The sequence below is a fragment of the Petaurus breviceps genome, unplaced genomic scaffold (assembly GCF_028583685.1).
Source record: "Petaurus breviceps papuanus isolate PSGF00001 unplaced genomic scaffold, PetGlider_PUasm1.0 175, whole genome shotgun sequence".
NCBI classification, from domain to species: Eukaryota; Metazoa; Chordata; class Mammalia; order Diprotodontia; family Petauridae; genus Petaurus; species Petaurus breviceps.
Genome location: NW_027185764.1, coordinates 4202668 through 4225765, shown reverse-complemented (window position 1 = coordinate 4225765; position 23098 = coordinate 4202668). Strand labels below are relative to the sequence as shown.

The 23098-nt window shown below is 39.0% G+C and overlaps 1 protein-coding gene across 1 annotated transcript in view; it reads right to left on the bottom strand.

Annotated features, from left to right (window-relative positions):
• Nucleotides 1-23098, bottom strand: part of PCSK5 (proprotein convertase subtilisin/kexin type 5) — a 609050-nt gene that overhangs the window by 364486 nt on the left and 221466 nt on the right. The window contains exons 7-8 of the mRNA XM_069085345.1: nucleotides 13753-13841; nucleotides 802-974 (exon numbers count right to left, since the gene is read on the bottom strand). Coding sequence (XP_068941446.1) covers nucleotides 802-974; nucleotides 13753-13841 — 262 coding nt within the window. The remainder of the gene's footprint in view (nucleotides 1-801; nucleotides 975-13752; nucleotides 13842-23098) is intronic.

Genomic DNA, 23098 nt, shown 5'->3' with positions numbered 1-23098 from the left:
GAGAGAGAGAGAGAGAGAGAGAGAGAGAGAAAGAGAAGGAAAGAAAGAAACTGGGGTCTTATCAGACAGTCTTATCATAGAATCCTCAATCAGAAACAGTAACACATTATCATTTACTTTATCTCTAAGACTTCTTCCTCTAAAGGTTCCAATTCTTCACCCCAAATCGGGGCAGATACAGTTTTCTGTTTTTAAAGCCTAGAGCTCGTTTGATCTAACCTTCCCATTATTGCCATTCCTGTGGAAGGACCTTTTTCCTGTGGAAGGAGTTTTTACTTCATATTAGACTAGGGTGACAAACATAACCTGACTCCAAAGTATAATCGATACTCCATTTTTCTCTACCAAATCTGGATCATGTTACCATTTCTTTAGCTGACTATTTTGTCTCCCAGGGAATCATTGTGTTTATTGTAATTGTAATAATAATTGTGTCAGTAAAGTTTTACAGTAAAAAAAATTGAAAAGTGGAGTGAAGGAAACATTAATATAATTCCCACTAAAGGAAAGTGGCGAATTCTTGGATCCCAAAGACATGGTCTTTCATCAGCCACTCAGTGAACAAATGTCTCTTTTTCCAATGAACCAGTTTAACTTACAATAGGTGTGGGGGGATGGGATGTTGTATAAAATAAAATTTGAAGGTCCAATATACAAAAGGCAGTATTGTGCTAAGCTATAGTATCTGTATGTATCTGCATGTATGTGGTATATGGGCATACACACACGTGCACATGTGAAATTTACCTCTAAGTATTACAAAGAGACATGGTGAAAATAGACATGTCAACAAAAACTCACCAATCTCACGCCAGTTTCAAAGGCTTGCCGGGTTAGAGGAGCAGGTCCATCTACTGTCTTTCCATCATCATCAGGACCCCAACTAGCACTGTAGATGGCCACATATTGGGGATTGAAGCCAACTGACTTTGCTTCGACCATATCTGTTACATCTCCATCTAGCATTCTCACTCCTTTGATAGAAATACAAAAGCAAAAGTGAAAACCATGATAGTATCCAAAGCTCCTAAGCATGAAATCATGAGGAAATGTTCAAGTTATTGACTTTTTCTTTGGGAGAGGAAAAAACAAATAACTTTATCTGCATGTAGTAGAGAAACCCTCATGTTTTGTTTTCCTTGGTTCCTTTTTGGTGATATTACCCAAATTCATATTATTCCATCAGGAATTTAGACCTTGACATGCCCAAAGAACTTGGAAAGCCTTCATAGAGCATGCTATCTCCAAACCCAGAAGGCTGATCCAATCTTAAAATATGACTTCATCGTCAATCTATTTGCTAATAAAGTAATTAATAAGAATACTCTATCTTCATGAAACACTTTCCTTTAAAGAATCTCTAAGGATTTATTTGGTCAACATTCAGTCATTAATCTTCATCTCAGCATATCCTTCTTGGATAGGAGGGACTTATTATCAACACCATTTTGAGAAGTAGAAACCAAGGCACAGAGAATTTAGCATATACCAGAGTAAGGCATATTTGCTTTAATTTCATTTGGATTAAAAGAACCATGTCTGATATTAATGAATTAATGCAACTCAGCCTCTTAATCAAATATGTCCAAAATATTTAAATTAATGATAACCTTTCATGTAAAGATGTACCTTCAATAATAAGTTTTACCACTTTAAATTTATAACTTTAAGTATCTAAAATACATTTTAGAGGGAGAAGATTCAGACATATTCAAAAATCTTCTAGATTAACTCTTTCAAAGGATCATGTTCACCCAGTAAGATATAAATGAGTTTTGTATAATAATAATAATAATAATATCTAGCATTTCTATAGTGCTTTAAGGCTTACAAAACACTTTTCAGCTATTATCTCTTTTGATCCCCATAACAACCTGGGAGGTAATATTATCCTCATTTTACAGATAAGAAAATTGAGGCAGATAGAGGTTAAGTGACTTGCCCAGGGTCAAACATCTGATAAATTTCTGAGGCTGGATTTGAATTCAGCTTAACTGCAGGTCTAGCTCTCCATCCATTTCACCACCTAACTGATAAAATTCAAGTATAAAATTAATAACAGCAAGTATGTTTAGGCTTCCATAATTTGGTCAAAATTACTGTCCTAAATCCAATTATATAAATTATTTAAAATAATCTGCGTCTAACTTATGTGTAGAGAGAGAGAACAAGGGGTGTGGGACATTAAAGCATAAATGATTTGGATGTCTTTGAAAGAGTTTTATGTGCAAGTATAGCACTTATCAGGGAAATCACAAGGATAAACAGTCACATTCAAGAGTCTATTTCTCATAACAAACCTAAGACATAATTCCATTCTTTTTTTGGAGGGGGGAAGGCAAGGCAATTGGGTTTAAGTGACTTGCTCAAGGTCATACAGCTACTAAGTGTCAAGTGTCTGAGGCCAGATTTGAACTCAGGTCCTCCTGATTCCAGGGCCAGTGCTCTATGCACTGTACCACCTAGCTGCCCCAATAATTTGATTCTTAATAATTCTTTTTAAAGATGAAGATACTGTGTTTGAAGATAGGCTCGCAGACCAAAGGATCATAGAGATAGAGCGGGAAGGGACCTGAGGTATCACCTAGTCTCATTCTTGTATTTTATATATTGGGAGACTAAGAAGTTAATTAAGGAAAAACGATTCACAGAGACAGTAAGCAACTTACCCAAGGCAAGTATTAATTGGCCAAACCTGAACTGAAATCAAGGTTGCCTGACTGCAAACGCAGCCTCCTTCCTACTATACCGTTCTGCCTCTCAATCATACATCTAATAAATGTCAGAGGCAACCTGAGGGACCCGAAGCAAGTCTCCTGACTCCCGTGCTATACAGTACTGGGATTTGACTTATAGAATAACATTCCACATATAACAGAGAACAGATATTTGCTGATTTAAATATTCAAAATCTGTCACTGTCATGGAAAAGGGTAGGTTATAATTCAGCCACTGTCTGTATAGATACATGGTTCTCGATCTCATCAAGGGGCCCTTTTAAATGTCAAGAAATTTCTTAGAGTCTAACTTGGTAGCAGTTGTCTGTGAGTATCTACGGGTGATAAAATGCCTAATCATAAAAAGCACTTATTAATTCAGTCATGCTTGTAAACTAAATTGTATCTACATATTTTTGAAAAATGATAATACTTATTCATCTTATAAATGAAATCAATTAAGCATTTAATAAGTACCTGCTCTGTGCCATTTGGGTGGCAGCTAGCTGGTGCAGTGGATATGGTGCTGACCCTGGAGTCAAGAAGACCTGAGTTCAAATCTGGCCTCAGACACTTATTAGCTGTGTGACCCTGGGCAAGTCACTTAACCCTGTTGCCTCAGTTTCCTCATCTGTAAAATGAGCTGGAGAAGGAAACAACAAACCACTCCAGTATCTTTGTCAAGAAAACCCCAAATGGGGTCACAAAGAGTCAGACATGACTAAAAATGATTGAACAACAAGCTCTGTGCCAGGTACTGTGCTCAGCACCCCTGTCCTTAAGGATCTTACATTCTAACAGGGTCACGTTTGCATATTTATTGTTCCACATATGGATTTACAAACCTCTTGCAATATTGAGTTGGGAGCCATTGTCGTAGATTTGTAAAATGACCATTAAATGGTCTAAAATGTCTCTTTTACCAAGTAGCTACTCAGAAAAATATCTAATCTAACACGGCAGTGCAAGATCTTATGTGATCTTAGACTGTATTAATAGCAACATAGTGCCCAGAGCAAAAGAGTTCTAGCCCTGCTGTTTTCTGCTTTAGTCAGACCATATCTGATCAGACCACATGTCTTCACTTCTGGATACCAGACATTTAGAAGGTCAGTGTCAAAGCTATAATGAGTTCAGGAAGATGGGTGAAATCATTCCATACAAAGATTAGCTGAAGAAACTGGGGCTCATTTTTCTTCTAGTTGATTTAAAAAAAAATTATTATTTTGAAATTACCTTCTTTTCTAAATATAATAGTAGCACTTATACAGCAAAAGATTTTACAAAAACTTTCGTTATTTGTCCTAACAACAACCAAGGAGGTAGGTACTATCATTTTTCCCATTTGCAAAATGGGGAAACCGAGGCAGGCAGACATTAAGTGACTTGCCCAGGATCACAGAGCTAGTAAGGGTCTGAGGATAGATGTAAACTCAGTTCTTATTGCCTGTAGGTCCACTGTGCCTCCTAGCTGCCTCTATTCTTACCCCTACCTTTTGTAATCTTTTGTAACAATTTTTTTAAAAGAAGGAAAAAAAAAACCAAAACCCAAGCACATCAACCAAAGTTGATGACATAATCTAATGCTCCAAACCTAGAATAGAAGTGGGTATGCCTAGCCTAGAGAAGTTGGGGAGGAAGGGAGATAGTACAGTGGTGATCAAGAATCTGGGGTAAAGAGATACCATGTGAAAGAAGAAGACGTTTAATTAAGCTCAGGAGGACAGAATGATAATGGGTCAAGCTTCCTGAGGATCTTTCTTATCTTAAATTTTCAAACACACTTGATCAAAACAAGAGGCAGTTATTTCTAGATTATTGTAGTTCTTCGAGAGAAGTCTGCATGGCCACTTGTCAGAGATGTTATAAAAGGGAGTATACCTTCTTAACTATGGATTACGATGGAGGACGTCTAAAGTTGTTTCTAATTCTGAGCTCTTACGATGCTATAATCCCAGGCTTGTTGGGCTCTGGCAGTGGTGTGTTGGCAAATGTTTACCACCAGCTCTCCTTCAAAAATGTATATAAGACATACTTTTAAGTTTCATTAACATTATTAAGATTTTCTCAAGTCAATCGCCAAAAGTAATAAATCATTTATTGTTAATCGTTGAGAAAAAAAGAATAATTATGTGCTCTTGAAAAAAATAGTATAGTGTTTGCTGGTATTAAGTGCTCATACTGAAAATTTAACAATTGACTGCTGGTTTGAGCTCTAGCACACACCTAGTAAGCACTAGGAAAAGGCGGTATGTGAATAAATGTAGATTAACATGGTCAATACTATTCTGAGGCCAAGATAAAAAAAAATGTGAAATTCAGAGGGCAAAAATGCCTATTTAGTCCAGGAAGCTAAGAATACTATATTGAGACTCAGCTTGTCTTGTACCACAGGGCAGAAAAAGCGGGATGTGTTTCTCAGTAGCCACTTAGATATCTGGGCAAAGGAAGAATCCACAAGATGGTGGGGGAAGGCCACTCCAGAGATCAAATTCAAGGAACCTAGATCCCCCAAAGGAGGAAACAGGCTGAATGAGACCATCTGAGTGGCAAACAATAGCAAGGAACAATTAAGTAGACCATGAGTTGAACTGAGCATGAAACTACAGTGATATGAATGTAAACTTGCCCTTTCATCTTCTTGGCACCAGAGAATGGGACTCATCGACAGACTAATCTACTGGGATTGCAGAGGCCCAAGCAAATTGCAATAAATTACAGCTAACATGAGACCTCTGGGAGGGAGGGAGGAAAGATCCTCAGGGACAATCAAGAGAGAAGTGATATCTGTATCCTGAGAAGGCAAAGGAAGAGAGAACAAAAACACATACAAAGATTTGTGGTGGTATGGGACTCAAGCAAGGCTGTTGAGATAAGCCCAGCATTTCCCTGATGCAGCTTCATTCTTCTCACACACAACATGGGGAACCTTTAACTAAAAGAAAATGAAACTGGCCCCAGGAGCTCATTGGCCTCCGAATCCCTGAATTAGCTTTGTCTTTTTGTTGTTGTTGTTAAGGTAAAACCTGTACAGTATATATATTTCCTCCACGGCTAATGGAGAGGATGTGTGAGTTCCGTATACTTTTCAAGATAAGATCCAGGTTCCTCTATAAGTGGATAAAGGGTAGGATCAAGATGCCAACACTTAGTATCTATTGATGGGCTGAATTTAGTTTCTATTTTGCTTAATCCATATGTGGGTCATGCATTAAGTTTTAGTTTCTCTTGCCTGTAGGATGGAGAGGTGATGGAGCACACACACACACATATAGATATAGGTAGGCAATTTATGAATTCTCACAGTGTGATTTGGAAAACAGAATGACCCTTGATCTTAAGCAATATAAAAATGAAAAAATTAATCCCCCAAAAGATGAACGGCATTTAAACAGAATGGCAACAACATGGCCCAGCAAGAATTATGGCTTTGGAAACCTCAATATAAGTTTCAACTTTATGACTTACTTCTTATATGATCCTGGGCAGGTCTTAACCTCTTTGGGTTATTAATTTACCCACATGAAAAATTAGGTACTAAGAGTAGATGACATGTGAAGTCCCTTCCAGCCCAAACCAAGACTTAAGTCATAAAATCTGGACAGCCTTATAGTGGTGCCTCTAACCTTGTACAAAGAAATAAATGTATTCACATATAGTATTAGTGTATTTTACTCACCCAATTTAGAATGTCCTTGTTTTCATAAACATGTGTAAGTCAGTCATAAATTTATTTTAGTTGAGATTTTTTTGCCTTTTTTTTTAAAGAAGGCAAGTTGGGGTTAAGTGACTTGCCCAAGGTCACACAGCTAGTTTTTGTGTTAAGTGTCTGAGGCCGGATTTGAACTCAGGTCCTCCTGACTCCAGGGCCAGTGCTCTATTCACTGCACCACCTAGCCACCCTTTAGTTGATATTTTTAAAGAAGAGTAATTGGGTCAGCCATTCATCTTACTATCTTCTAATAGAACCAATGGTAAGGGATGGAGAGAAATTCTCAAAAGGAGTTGAGTGCACAATGTTAGGCAAGTTTTGATTAGGTGACTCACGAAACAGCTTCTACTCCTTCCCTATTGCTACCCGCCGTAAAGGAGGAAAGTCTTTGTCTTCTTTGGTGGGATCCTTTTCTAACTTTCTCTGCCAGTATTTCCCTTCATTTTTCAAAGATGATACCATCCTATGAGGATAACTCATTCATACCTCTGCCTACCCAGAGGACAAGATTTCTCTTATACAATTAGTTACCAGTTAACAATAAGCTGAAAATTTCAGATGACGTTCTCAAGATTTGGGCAATGACCAATAATCTGTCAGTTGTATCTAGGAAAAATTTTCCACTCCAAGGGATTTTTGTAGGAACAAATGATAGTAGTAATGAGGAATTTTAAAAGCATGTCTGTGTATTAAGAAATAGTAGATCAGAAACAGAAGAACTTAGGGGTATAGGCGGCATTTTCAAAACTGGTACCAATGATCAGCATAAGATTCAAAAGACAAATAAAAATATGTCAAGTGAATAGTTGGTCAAGAAAATGATGTTAAGTGATTGCACATATATAATCTCTATCAAATTGCTTGCCTTCTGGGGGGGGAGGAAGAGAAGAAGGGAGAGAGAATCTGAAACTCACAATTTTTAAAAGTGAATGTTAAAAATTTTTGTTTACATGTAACTGAGAAATGAAATAAAAATTGAAATGTTAAAAAAAATCATGTTACGGAATGGGACAAGGGGTGACATGACCCTAAGTGTCAATAAGAATATATTTGTGCTTCTGATCTAGAGGCCTTTAAGATTAAAATGAAGGAGAGCTAAGAAATTTCCCCATTTCTCTATTATGTGAGGCAACATGTCATGCTGGATAAGTGGAGAGCTGGCTATAAGATCCAGGAAGACCTGGGTCCAGGCCTACCTTTGACACACTTCTCAGAGTTTTAAGCAACTATCTAAGATTATAAGTAGCAGAACAGGAGTCAATCTCCACTGATGGAAGAAATTTCCTCCTCCAGATTTCCCTATATCACTAAAATAACAGGTCAAGACCTTTTTCCTTATTCTATTATGGTAGATACAATAGGTATGAAATGGGTAGAAAAATACCAGTAGAGAGGCCCAGAAACTCATAAGAGATAATATTCCAGAAGAGTGATAGTAATAATTGTTCGTGGCCTTAGATGTTTCTGCACATGAAGAGAGGGACAGCTAAGTGGCACAGTGGATAGAGGGCCAGGCCTGGAGTCAGGAAGACTCATCTTCCTGAATTCAAATCTGACCTCAGATACACACACACACACACACACACACACGCACGCACACACACACACACAAATACAGGTAGGCAATTAATGAATTTTCACAATTTGATTCGGAAAACAGAATGACCCTTGAGCTTAAGCAATATAAGAATAAAAAAAATTACTTCCCCAAAAGATGAAAGGCATTTGAACAGAGTGACACCAACATGGCCCAGCTGTGTGACCCTGGGCAAGTCACTTCACCCTGTTTGACTCAAATCTGACCTTAGATACTTACTAGCTCTGTCCTGGGTAAGTCACTTAACCTGTTTGCCTCAGTTTCCTCATCTGGAAAATGAGCTGGAGAAAGAAATGGCAAACCACTCCAGTATCTTTGCCAAGAAAATCCCAGATGCAGCCACAATTGAACAGCAACACCACCACATGCAGAGAGTCTAGGTAGGGAGTGAACTGGAGAGCCTGACAAAAATGAAGTAAATTCGACCTCACAGGTATCATCAAAACCTTCTGGAATTTAGCATGATTGGAAGATGGCAATGGAAGTGCATGCCTTATTCAAAAGAAAGAGATTAGATAAGGGGTTGGTAGATTAGAATTCATTATATACCACTAAGATCATAGATTTATTGTTTTGGAAGGAAATCCTAAGGGCCATCTATCCCAACCCTCCTTACAGATGTGGAATCTGAGGCTCAGGGTGAGGGGTGAGGAAGGTGCTCAAGTTGCCCAGTGTCGCTTAAGTAGAAATGTCAGAGACCTAAGGGGAAAAAATAGGGCTTATTATACAGTGCCCAATAGATAAAGAAAAGAAAGCCCAGCAGTTTAGGAAGAGTGGACTTGAAAGTGTTCCAAGGAATATCTGCAGGATTCTATTAAGGCAACACAGAGAGGAAAGAGTGCTGGTGCATCCTTTGGTTACCATGCTCAACACGAACCAATCCCCCAAAGGGTCCTGGATTCTTACAAATTAGGCTTAAACTCCTGAGGCTCTTTCCTGTTCTCAGACTCTAAGATCGTGATGAAATGTGGGAAAGTGGATAGAGCTTTGAACTTCTCAATAAGACCCAGTTTCCAATCCTACTTCAGAAATTTATGAGCTATGTAACCATGGTCAAGTCACTTAACCTCTGTGCCTCAGTTTCCTTCTCTACATAATGCAATTTATGCCTCTAATGCCCTTTGTAGCTCTGAATCTACCATCTTATTCTTCAGAACCCTCCATCTGCCATTATTCTTATTAATTTAAGAATGCATACTATTTCCACATATATAGTGATAGCTAACATTTACATAATACTTTAAAGTCTACAAAGCATTCTATGTGTTTTCTCATTTGGTCCTCACAACAACCTTGTGAGGTATAGGTGCTTTTATCCCCCCATTTTCCAGATGAGGAAACTGAGACTGAGAAGGCAGATAGTAAGTGAAGTAACATTTGACCTCAGATCTTCCTGACTCTGAGTACTCTGTCCACTTTGACACCTAGTTATAGGAGGGTAGGGACTAATGATTGTCAAAAGGACTTCTTGTACTTGCTCACACTGAAGGAGACTCCCAACTTCCAGACATGCATCCTGTAGGTTAACAATCCTAATATATCACTCTGTAGTAATGCCAGACCACAAAGCTCTGAATGAGACCAGATCAGCCAAGGGAAGAATCAACACAACATAAGAAGGCCCATGTTTATGAAGTACAAGCTTTTCCTGGAATAGCAGCTGTGCACAGACTGCTTTGACTGACCTGATATCTGCCTCTTCAGCTGAACTGCAGAAGCATATATATGTATGCACACGTGGGGGTTGGGGAGCTCAGGGAAGGAGTTCATGTGCCTGTGGGATATGCACCTGATCTTTGGCTAATATTTATTTACATCCTCATGGAATACCTCTGTGTCAAGGCCTTTCCCTCTGACTATTTGCCTGCTGACACCCCAAAATGAATTAGAATCATGGGACTTGGTGTAACTTATACAACATGATTGTTCTTATCACACACAAACACACACAGACATCCCCACCCCCAGGGTGCTCCTGTGTGTCACAGTGCCTTAGGCTAGGCCATAGGGAGCTAGCTATATGATTTTTTATATTATTTTCCCCCATGTCTCTCTTCATATCTTACTGATTTATTGCTGATGCCATTTTATTTTAATTCCTCACTCTCTTCAGCTCATGGACTCTCAGAAAAATTAATACTCACCACTGAAAAACAAAACAAAACCGTTTCACATTAATTTATATTGATTTGGTTGAGTAATTCTAATAAGCTTTCCATATACATATTGGTCCAAATCTTAAGCACATTTTCCTCCAAATCTGACTTGTAGAAAACCTATGTGAAGTCTAAATCAGGCTTTTATTAGCATTAATACAGTTTGTTCAATCATTTCAGTCATGTCTGACTCTTTGTGACCCTATTTGGGGTTTTCTTGGCAAGGATATTGCCACTTTTCTTCTCCAGGTCATTGTACAAATGAGAAAACTGAGGCAAACAATGGTAAGTGACTTATCCAGGGTCACACAGCTGGTAAGCATCTGAGGTGAGATTTGATCTCACAAAGATGAGTCTTCCTGACTCCCGGCACAGCATTCTATCCACTGCACCCGCTGGCTGCCCTAACACAGGTTAGGCTGGTGCAGTACAAAGATTATTAGATTTGGAGGCAGAGGACCCAGGTTCAAATCCAGGCTCTTTTACTTACTATCTGTGTAGCCTTGAGGAGAGTTACTTAATCTCCCTGGCACCCAGTTTCCTTATTTGGAAAGTGAGGAAGTTGCGTTAGACTTGTTGTGTTAACTCTAAGGTTCCTGTTAGCTCTAGACCTACGGACTGGTAAATCTCAGAGCCTTGACACTCTCCATAAGAAGTAGTTCTAACAGCTTCCCTGATGACCACGGCTGCTCTGTGAAATAGCACCACTAGGCAAGGCACATTTCTGATTTGTACCAACTGCCTAAAGAAGGTCATTTTACTGAATGTTCCATTGGCTTTCTCTTTTCCCTCAAAGCCCCAAGCCTGGGTCCCAGCAGGCTCTTTTCCTAAAGAATTTGCACTTTGTCCTGAGATTGGAGTTTTAACTTCATGCTCATTATTTCTATGCAAATGATCCCCATATCTATACATCCAGCCCTCATCTCTCTCCTGAGCTCCAGTCCTACAGAGGCATTTCCAACTCAACACGTCATGAAAAAAAATTAACTATCTTTTCCTCAAAACCTTTCCTCTTCCCAACTTCCCTATTGCGGCCGAGAGCACTACCATCCTCCCATTTACCAGGCTCACTATTTTCGGTCATCCTTGACCACTCAGTTTTATTCATCACACATGTTCAATCCAATGTCAAAGCTCATAGTTTCTTCTTTTACGACATGCTCTCACATGTCACCTTCTCTCCACTCTTAAAGACAGCCGGATTCAGGCTCCCATCACCCCACATTGGCAGCAGCCTTCAAGCTGGTTTTCCTTGCCTCAAGTCTCTCCTCGCTCTTGTTACCCTCCACTTAGCTGCCTAAGTGATTTCCTAAAGCATAGGTCCAACTGTTATTCAATAAACTCCAATGGTTCCCCTTTATCTCTCTTTAAAGGGTCTTCTCTTTAGCAATTGCTCTTCGCAACCTGGGCCACTCCTACCTTTCTAGTCTTTTTGCACGTTTTTCCCCTCCATGTGTTCTACCACCCAATTACATTGACCTAATTGCTATTCTTCATACATGACAATCATTCTCTCATCTCATGCCTTCGAGTTGGCTGTGTACCCCAGCCTAAAATGTTCTCTCTCTTCACCTTCATCTCTTTTTGCCTTGGCTTCCTTTAAGACTCAGGTCAAGGCCCAGACTCTATAGAAGGCCTTTACCAGTCCTAACAGCTACTAACGCCCTCTTCTCTGACATAACCTACCATCTGCTCAGTATTCATATTGTATGGATCGGTCACTCACATGTCTCCCCACTTATAATGTGATTTCCCTGAGGGCCGGGCTAATTTTTGCCCCTTTTTTTGTATCCATAGAACTTAATACAATGCCTGGTACATGTTTATTGACTGTTGTAGATAGATGATCCCAGTGTTGCAATTTTAATAGCTGCAGAGATAGAGGTTCATAGAGTTCAATGACACAGAATGGAAAAATGGGCAGGGGTGATTCCATGGAGATTCTAGGCTTGGGAATTTCATAGCTTTAAAAGTGAGGGAGGAGCTCTTCTAGGAATTTAAGTAATAATGTGGAGGAGGATGGGAAAATGAGAAAGGAAGGGCAAGAAAGAATAACCCATCTCTGTTAGGCTCCTATTCAGTTAAGAAGAAAACAAATTTCCACCTTTTTTTTTTTTTTGGCCATTCTTAATGATTCCTCTCTTCTTACTTCCCTTTTATTTATAAGGATGTCAGAATGTTTTGGTGTCAATGTGTCATAGCTGAAAGTGGGTTGGAGTGAGCAAAGTTAGATTTAAATTCCAATTCAGAAACTTACTATCTCTCTATCCACTGAATAATCAGTTAATATCTTAGAGCCTCAGTTTACCTATCTGTAAAATGAAGATCATATTTTACTGCCTAACTCATAAGGTTGTTTGAGGAAGTACTTCTCAAAACCTTAAAATGTTATATAAATGTGAGCTATTGTTAGGTTGTTGCACGCTAAAAACATTTTTATTTCTGGAAAATGAATAGATTTCTCTCTAATAAATTATCATTTATTTTCATCATAATTTTGCATATTTCTTTTTTTTCCTTCCTTCAGGACATCCATATAGAGAATTCAGCATGCAGCATGATGTAGAGAAAAGAGAGCTAGATTTAGAATAAAAAACCCTTGGGTTCAAACCCTGCCTTTAATACTTAATAGCTATATGACTACGGGCAAGTTATTTAACCTTTCTGAGTTTCAGGCATTTCTCTAAGGCTTTAAATTATAAACACGTAGGCTGATCTGCCTTGTTAAAACAAGGTACACTAACTATAAAATCACTGGCCCTTGATATAATGACATGAAGATAAACAAATTTTTCTTCTCAAATAGACATCATTTAAGAGATATGGGCTATATACAGACCAATGTGCCATTTTTGTTGTTTGTTGTTCAGTCATTTCAGTCGTGTCTGACTGTGACCCCATCTGGGGTTTTCTTGGCAAAGAGACTGGAGTGGTTTATGCCATTTCCTTCTCCAGTTTGTTTTACAAATGAGGAAACTGAGGCAAACAGGGTGAAATTGAATCGCCCCAGTTTAAAATATTTAAACAAACCCATAATATTGGGCATCTTGAATAACTCATAAATATTTCACAGTATTAGTTTGTTGTGATCCTAATGTTGAAAATAAATGGACATCTCTGTGAAGTTGGAGCAGAAGGGCCAATTAAACACTCCTCCTGTTTGATAGATTTTTCCAAACGAAATCTTTCCACCCAGAGGCAACCGCCCGTTGTGCTCATTATTGATACTTCCCCCCCAAGCACCAGAGGTGATGTTTCAGCACTGCAAGGTCAAGGTTACTACCTCCACAGAGGGCGCTGACAATCCCTATGCCAATTACAGAGACAAGGTTCTGAGTGACCACCCCTGAAGGCTATAATTGCTTTTAACCACACGCATATCAGGACCATTTTATCCTTGGCAACAGCTGAAGACTGTTATGCAAACACATTTCTACCTCTGTTCAAAAAGCTTGTTGAATGCCTCTCAGCAAAAAAAAAAAAAAAAAAAAAAAAAAAAAAGAAAGAAAGAAAGGAAAGAAAAGGTACTTGGGTTCCCTTTCTCTGCTGATCCAAGTCTGTTTCACATACCTCCAATCTTGGCGTTGAATGCAATCCCTACTGTGCAGTGTGAGTTGTTTGCTGCAGCTGCCACTTCCCCAGCACAACGGGTCCCATGTCTGCAGGCAGAACACACACATTTTTCTAAAGTAAGTAACACCATCCACATAGACCTAAGGCATCGATTTGTAGGTACCACTTGAGCTTAACAATTTGGATTCTGGGTACTTCTGGATGTCCCAGACCCAAGGAGGACTTCTGGTTTCTACCACACAATTTTAGTACTGAATTATATTGTCATTGAGTTTCTTATTCATTATTCTTCTGTCCCTGGATAAACTGGGTAGGCACTTAATAAATGTTTATTGACTGGCTGACTAGGGAGCTCTTTAGGTCATCTCCTTGACAGCAGGAATCACTGGATTTATTCTTTTTTTGTGTTATCCTGTAACTTTCACAGTGCTGAGCATTTAATAAACAATAAAGGCATACTGATTGTTTAATTGGTGTTGAGATCAAATGAGTATTTTGCCATATTTTAGATTATTGGCTTTAAACAAATTCTTTGTACCTTATTAATAAAACACTTCAAAATACTACTCAGTCTTCCAGTGTCTCATCCATCAACTACTTCACAACTTTCTGTTATGTTAACCTTCCTTGAACACAAAGTCTAATATCATTTCCCTGCAGAAAAACCTTTGATTCAATTAAAAAAAACATTTATTAAGTGCCTATTATGTGAAAGGCACAAGGGACACAAAGTTAAATAGCAGGACACATGATTTCAAACAGTTTACATTCCATTCGGGGGCAGGAAATGATAAGGTCAAAGGAGAAATCTACAAAGTGTGCTCTAGGAAAATTTGAGGAGACTTAAGCAAATCTGGGAAATCTTTCTGGTAGGAAGGAAGGGAAGCATTCTAAATGACAGAGATGAGAAGTGTATGTCAGGCTTTGGGAGCAGCCAGTGCAGATGCAAAGTGACCAGAGATGTCAGACATATCAAGTTAGGGAACCAGCCAGCAGCACTTTGGGGCTAGAATTTAGAATGCATGAAGAGAAGTAATGGGAAATAAGCCTGGAAAAGCAGATTGGAACCAGAGTTTAGAGGGTCTTAAATGCCAGAATAATGAGACTATATTTATATTATCCGTAATAGAGAAACCATTTTAAGGCTTTTGAGCAAGGAAGAAATATTCAAACCCATACCTTATTAACAATTTTAGACTTCCCATTGCCTGCTAGATGTCTATACTCCTGCACCTGATAGTCAAGGTATTATTCAATCCTGTACCAACATAATTTTCCAGACTTATCTCCCACTAAAGCTTAATAATTTCTCTATGCTCCAGCCAAATTGGACTGACTGTATTCCCTAAACATATTACTTACATAGTTCCCTCTGCTTGAAATGAATTCAATCCTCCTCTCCTTTTTTGAGTTGTCAAAATCATACCTACCCTCCAAGGTTACCTCAAATTTTACTATCTCCATATCCTTCCTTGATTTTCTATGACCAGAAATAATTTCTCCCTTGTCTGAACTCCTGTTATGTTCTATATCTTATTTATGGCACTCAGTAAACATTTTTATCATAATTTCAAAATAAATTTATGTATATTTTTATGAAATATTTTTTACAAAAATTTCCTATAGACTGATCTTTTCTTTAGAGTAAAAGTTCCCTAAGGGGCAGTGTGACCTTGGGCAAATCACTTAACCCCGATTGCCCTCCAAAAAGAAAAAAAAAAAGTTCCCTAAGGGAAGTGTATATGTCTTATCCATCCTTGTTTTCCTGAGAGCACCTAGGACAGGCCTTCCAAATGGGTTTTTCCCACCATCAACATCACTCCTGTTCATGTGCTGGTGAATAAAGTTCAAGAAAATCATAAAATCTCGTTGCTTGAGTTCACTACAAATTTATGTTACGTATTCTCAATTAGGCACTCACTGAGACAAGGCAATCCTTTTTACTCATACCTAATTAACTCTCTCACTCACCGCAGCAGTTCTTACAAACCTTTTTATCTGTCCTTAATCCTCCCATGGCTCCCTCTCCTCCCACCTTCCTAACTGAGGACCTCAATTAATATTTTACTGAAAAAATTAAGGTCATTCACTGAGAGCTCTCTCCTTTCTCTTCCTCCTCATTTTACAACATCCAGATACTTTCACTCACTATCTCCTCCCTCACCTCTGTCTCAAATGAAGACATGGCCTTGCTTACTGCTTATCAAGGCTAACCGCTCTACCTGCATAAGCAATCCCATTCCATCCCCTCTCCTCTCACACATCATCTCCTCTATCATCTCCACTCTCTCTTTATCTTCAGTCTCTCCCTGTCTAATGGCTGCTTCTCTACAGCCTACAAACATATCCATGTCTCCTCTGTGCTCAAAAACCCTTCAGTTGATCCGTTCATTCCCACTAGCTATCATTTCATATCTCTCCTTCCTTTTGTGGCTAAACTCTCCTAGAAAGGCCATCTATTATAGATGCGTCCACTTTCTTTACTCTCATTTTCTTCTCAACTATGGGGTGTTTGGCTTCTGACCAACCCTACTAATCAACCAAAACTCTTCTTTCCAAGAATACCAATGACCTCTTAACTGAATGACCTTTTTCTTTCTCCAGTATTCATCCTTCTTAAACTCTCTGCAACCTCTGAAACCTTCAATCGCCCTCTTTTCCTTGATATTTTCTTCTCTCTATATTTCCATTACACTAGTCTATTCTGGTTCTTCTCTTACTGTCTGACCACTCCTTCTCCTTCTCCTTTGCTGGATTTCCTGTCATCCAGGTCATGCCCAATAACCATGGTCATTGTCCTCCAAGGCTGTCCTGGGCCCACTTCTCTTCTTTTTCTTATACCTTTTCCCTTAGTGAGCTTGCCAGCCCCCATGGATTCAGTTATTATTGCTATACTGATGAATCTCAGATCCACTTATCTCACCCTGACCTCTTTCCTGACCTCCAGACTCTTATCTCCAAATGTCTAAGAGAAATCTCAAACTGTATTTCCCATGGACAACTTAAACTCTCCATGTACAAAACTGAACTCATCTTTCCTCCACACTTCCCTTCTTCCTTCACAACATATCTTGTCTATATTCTCGTCTCTGCTTTGATGTCCCTGCCTTGGTGCAGGCCTCATTACCTTGTGCCTAGACTATCACAAAAGCCTTTTGGTTGGTCTCCCTGCCTCAAGTCTCTGCCACCTCTGGTCCATCTCCCACTCTACTGACAAATTAATCTTCCTAAAGCACACGTCTGTCCAAGTCATCCCTCTATTCAACAAACTCCAGTGGTTCACTATCACCTACAGGATTAAATAAACAATCCTCTATTTGGCATTCAAAACCCTTCACAACCTGCCCCCATCTACCTTTCCAGTCTCCTCCTCACCCCCATACAGTCTTCTCCCCAGTGATCCAGGCCTCCTTAGTGTTCCCTACACAAGACACTTCCCATTGACTGACTTTGGGCATTCTGTCTTGCTGTCCTCCAGGCCTGGAATTCTCTTCATCTTCATCTCTGCCTCCTGGATTCCCTGAATTTCTTCAAAACCCAGCTAACCGTCTACAAGAAGCCTTTCCTGATCCTGCTTCCCTCTGGATCATCTTTGATTTGCCGTGTGTATAACTGGCTTGCACGTGGCCATCTGCACATTGTCCCTCCCACTAACTAGTGAGTTCCATGAGAGCAGGGACTACTTTTTGTCTTTCTTTGTAACCTTAGTGCATCACAGTCCCTGGTACACAGCAGGAACTTAATAAATGCTTATTCACTGACTGTCTTACATAGGATAGATACTCGACATATATTTGTTGAATGAATGCGAGAAGAGAGGGCTCTCAGCAGACATTTCAAAAAGTTCTGTCTTGTTGCCATTTTACAGAGAAGGAAACTGAATTCCAGAGAAATTAAGTCAATATCTTGCAATCAGATTTAGAGTTGGCAGGACCTTGGAGGTCATCTTGTCCAAATTCTTCATAAGGTGAAATCTAAGGATATTAAGTGATATTTCTTAGTGGTTTCCAACCTGTAGGAGATATACCCCTGGAAGGGCTTGTCATAGAACGAATTCAAGGGAAGAATATTTGTTGTTATTATTTAGGGTTTTCTTGGCAAAGATACTGACTGGAGTGGTTTGCCATTTCCTTCTCCTGTTCATTTTATGGATGAGGAAACTGAGGCAAACAGCATTAAGTGACTTGCCCAAGATCATACAGCTAGAAAGTGTCCGAGGACAGATGTGAATCCAGGAAGACGAGTCTTCTTGACTCCAGACCCAGCACTCTATTCACTGCATCACCTAGCTGTCCCAAAGATGTAAATCCATAAGTAAGCAAGCAAGCATACCTTCTGTAGACTAAATAAGTAATACACCTCACATGTACATATTGCATATATGTATTATAGTATTCCTTCCACATCATAGGGTTAGGGACTTAGTACCCCCGTGATCCGGAACATCCACATAAAATCTTTTGGCCCTCCCTTCGTATCACAGAAGTATGAATTTTTTTTTCTTTAATGGGTTGTTTACAGCACCTTTGTGTTTGATTCTGTGTTGATATTATACAATACCACACATATATTTTATGCATTTCTGTAAACCTTTTCTGTCATCTGGCCTTCATGTGTTGTCTGTGGCTTCCACAAAACTCCCCCCAAATTCCCATTTAGTTTCTTACGCCAACCCATGATATATCAAAACCACAATGGGGAAAGTCACAATGTGAAAAGGATAACTCTACTAGTTTTCAAATTTATATAAAATGCTACTATGATTTATATAATAGTCACCTTTATGTATTTTCTCAGTCAACAGATGTAAATAGCACAACCACTATAGGGAAGAAGGATTCCCCAGAATTATCTTTTGTGTTTTTTTTTAAAGGTCTTCCTATTTGAAAAGTTTGGGAATGGTGAGTTAAATGAAATAACCAAGGTCACCCATCTAAGCAGTGGCACAGCTGGTACTCATCTCCCAGTCTGTTTATTACAACATGATGCCTCAATACATGCTGTTCTCTGGCATGGGATTATGCTGATGAGGGTACCATTTTTGGTGAAAAAGGAAAATATCTGATTCCCAACCTCTGCTGCTGATTCACGCATTTTAAATATCTGCTAAGTAGTATATTACAGTCTGCAGTAATAGCAGGTCCAAAATGCTGGCTCCAAAGTATTTAAACAGCTCACAGTCTTCAGATGACAATGATCATTTCTTTAAGAAAAAAAAGTATCAGTCATGTTTGTTTAAAAAAAAATGGATACTCCAATTTGCACTGATTTAGCTCAGTGTTTTGACTTGGATTTAAAAAAGGGAATGAAGCAAAAGGATAACAGTGTGGTCCAGTTGAAGTTCAATTGAATGAAAAACTTGTCCTTTCATTTCTAACTCATGGAGAAAACTGGGAGGAGAAACCATGGAGAAAACATGGAGAAAACAACAGCTGTATCAAGGATGCTATTTTAGTGGGAATCCAAAAAGATATAATTCAGGGTGTTTACCCTCTGTGGAACAGGGTGACCCAGAGCACCAGAGTCATTTATGACGTAGCATATGGAAAGCCTGGCCACAGTTGGGTGGCAGAAGGTGGGGAGAGCAAGGAAAGTAGATTTCTGGTAACCTTCCCCTCCAGAAAACAAAAGCTTTCAGCTAAATGTAGCCAAGTAAGAGGTGCAAACTAGAGGAATGGAGAGAGAAGTGACATCAGAATAGCAAAGTCCTAAGTTCAAGCTTTGCCTCTGACATATCCTGGTTGTGTGACCCTGGGCAAGTCACTTAACTTCTCAGTGTCTGCAGACAACTCTCTAAGACTTTTTGTTGTAGATAAGTTTCCAGTTTGCACTGATTGATAAAGGGAGTTTCCTCACTAGCACTTCCTTAACCAATGAAATCAAAAGTATGAAACCAATGACAACAAAAAGGGTTTTGATAGTTAGCTTTTCCCTCTCTCCCTCTTTCTCTCCTCCAAGAATTCTGCATTTGTTCAATAAATCATCTTTTGAAATACCTCATTGTCTTTTTCACAAGCCTTTAACAGAGGCTTCCAAAAAATGACAAAAGAAATAATAGAGATTTTAGCACTAACTCACATTCCCTAAGTTTGAAGGAAATGAGACTCTACACAGATTTGGATCTTATTATAATTTTGGCTTAGAATATAGTCACATGATTCTAGTAGATGATAATTAAAATATTTATTATAATTAATTTATTACAAGTTTATTATTTATACAATTAATAATTATAATTATCCTGAATATAGCTTGCTTTGTATATATTTATTTTCAGGTTGTCTCGCTCATTAGATTTAAGTTCCTTGAAGGCAGGGACAAGTTCCTTGAAGGCAGGGACTATCTTTTAACTCTTTTCATATCCCCAGTGCTTATATTAGTGCCTGGCACACAGTAGACACTTAATAAATGTTTGTTGATGACTGATAAATTGATGAAGGAGGCACAAAACTCATGCAAATATATGGCTCAATTGAAGAGATCACAACAGAGTGGGAGAATCAGGAAAACTTCCTGGTATGATCCACCTGGGTAGTGAGGTGGCACAGGGGATACAATGTTGGCCCTGGAGTCAGTAAAACCTGAGTTCAAATTCAGCCTTACTAGCTGTGTGACCCTAGGCAAGTCACTTAATCACTATTTGCTTCAGTTCCTTATTTGTAAAATGGGACACACTAAATTACCAAAAATTTGTTTGATAAAGCTAGAAAAATTACAACAAAATTCATCTGGAAGAACAAAAGGTCAAGAATATCTAGGGAATTAATGGGAAAAAATGCAAAGGAAGATAGCCTAGCAATACCAGATCTCAAACTGTATTATAAAGCAGTAGTCATCAAAACTATCCGTGGATCAGTGGAACTAAGCCCAAAAGGCAACCAAACTGCATACCCTTTGAACCAGCAACACCAGTATGAGGTCTGTATCCCAAAGAGATCATAAAAAAGGGAAAAGAACCTGCATGTACAAAAATATTTATAGCAGCCTTTTTCCCATTTTTTTTCAGAGCCCATCTGTTCTTCATCTACATGTGGTAGCATTCTTTGTCATGAGTCCTTTGTACTTGTCTTGCATTATTGTGTTACATCATTCCTAGTAGATCACCAAAGAACATTGCTGATACTGTGTACAATGTTTTCCTGGTTCTGCTCATTTCACTTTGCATCAGTTTGTGCAAATCTTTCCAGGTTTTCCTGAAATCTATCTGCTCATCACAATGATTCAAAACTCTGAAAAAAAAATGGGACGCACTGTAGAAGGAAATGGCAAAGAACTCCAGCATCTTTGCCAAGAAGTCCCCATGACCTTGTCCATGGGGTCACACATGAGGAGTTGGATGTGACTGGACGATAAGGGCTTGAGAGGCACCTGCCGGAGTGGACAACTGGCTTCAGAGCCAGGAAGACCTCATTTCAAGTTCTGCCTCTGAAACATACTATGTGACTGCAGGCAATTTACTTAACTCTTCAATGTGCTAGGCAACTAAGAACATAAATTGTGCAAAAGATACCCGCCAATACTGGTCAGGAGAGTTTCCTCATCTAGCAGTGCCCTCTTTCAATGAAATCACAGATTAATTCCCTATCTTTTGGCAAGCAAGGACACAGGGGACTAAGAATTTCACAGTGCAATGCTTGCTTGTCCACAAAGGTGTCTGAGCTAGTTGCCTAGTAGAATAGAAGGAATGCTGGATTTAAAATCAATGTGCCTAATTTACAATCAGAAGATTTGATTTCCAGGTTACCTGTGAGCTCAGTCAGTCAACAACCCAAAGGAACAGCCTGGGTGAGTAGCACTCATTCTTAGGGGAGAGGGTCAAAGCAACTTTCTAAGGACTCTTTGAAAGGCGTGATTTCAAAGCACCATTTCCCAACATATTTCTTTAATACTGGTGCCATTCCCACATGAGGCAGAGCCAATAGTTATAGAATATCCATCGTCTATGAGCTGTTTTTATTTTGGAAGAAGCTTGAGCCCAGTTCTGCTTTTTAATTGAAATCTATTTGTAAAACCATTTTGCACTGGATGGAGAGGGTTTGGAAAAGAGAAGAATAGAGAAGTTTACATGAATATTTGCCCAAAGGACAACCAGGTGGTACAGTGGATAGAGTCTAGGCCCAGAGTCAGTAAGACTCATCTTCATGAGTTCAAATCCAGCCTCAGAAGAGAAAGAAATGGCAAACTACTACAGTGTTTTTGCCAAGAAAACCTCAGATGGGGTCACAAGAGTCAAGCATGATTGAAAAACTGCTGAACAAAATATTTGCTAAAGGTCTTTTCAAAAAACAATTTATAATTGTCCATGCTTTGCAGTCTCAAAGCCTGAATGCCTGCTGAGGACTTCTGCATCACTTTTTTTGGTCTTAATGCTATGATCTATTTTGTTTGATGCTCAGTGAGGTAGATGGGACTTTATTCTTCTATTACTATTGATGACAATATATTGTACCAAACTTGCATGATAAATTATTCAACTTGAGTTAGAAGGAAGGAAAGTGCTGGGAATCTTAAAGATGAGAATTGATAAAGAAGGGAGTGCATCCTGAAAACTGGAATGATACCACATTTCCAAGGCAGGAACTTACTGAAACTCATTAGGAAGGAAATTACTTATACAGTAAGGCACCTTTAGGAAGCCAATTAAGATAATGCTTTCTAAAGCGATTGCAGTTATCCGTACTCCATGGAGCCTTGGCACCCATAGTCTACTCATGCTTTTGATCATAGTAGAAATAGTTTTCCCTCTGCATTAGGCAAACTTAGCTTCAGTCCAACCCAAAAAGAAACTTCTAGGTGGTAAGCACTATTCTAATCACTGAGGGCACAAAGAAAATGAAATTATCCCTGCCTTCAGGGATATAGCATTCTAGTGGAGGAAACAAATATACGCAAAAATAAGAGTGTGCAAAATATACACAGAACAAATAGAACATAATTTTGGCAAAGATTGGGGTGATGAGAGGGCTAATGAACAAGGAAATTAGGAAAAGACTGGTAGGAGCCAGCTCCAGACTTAGTGTTTAAGGGAAGGTTGGAACATAGTTATCATCATTTGAGCTTGTGGTTAGAAAAGGCGGTACATAATATGTGAAGACTCTTAAGTCTGGTTTTTGAGAATGTGGCAGTGTTATTGGCTGGGGGAGGGTGGGGTAGGGCAGGCTGGTAGAGGGCTGAGGAGGAATCTCAATTAATTTGGTTAGGGGATGGAAGCTGTTAAGCCTTTAATTTTGGTCCTCAGGAAAAGATGAAAAATAGTCTATGGAAGCCATAAAAACAATTACCACTAGTCAAATTGCTCTAAGGCCTTAGCAAGACTGTGGAATAGTGGAAAAGATCCCTCTAC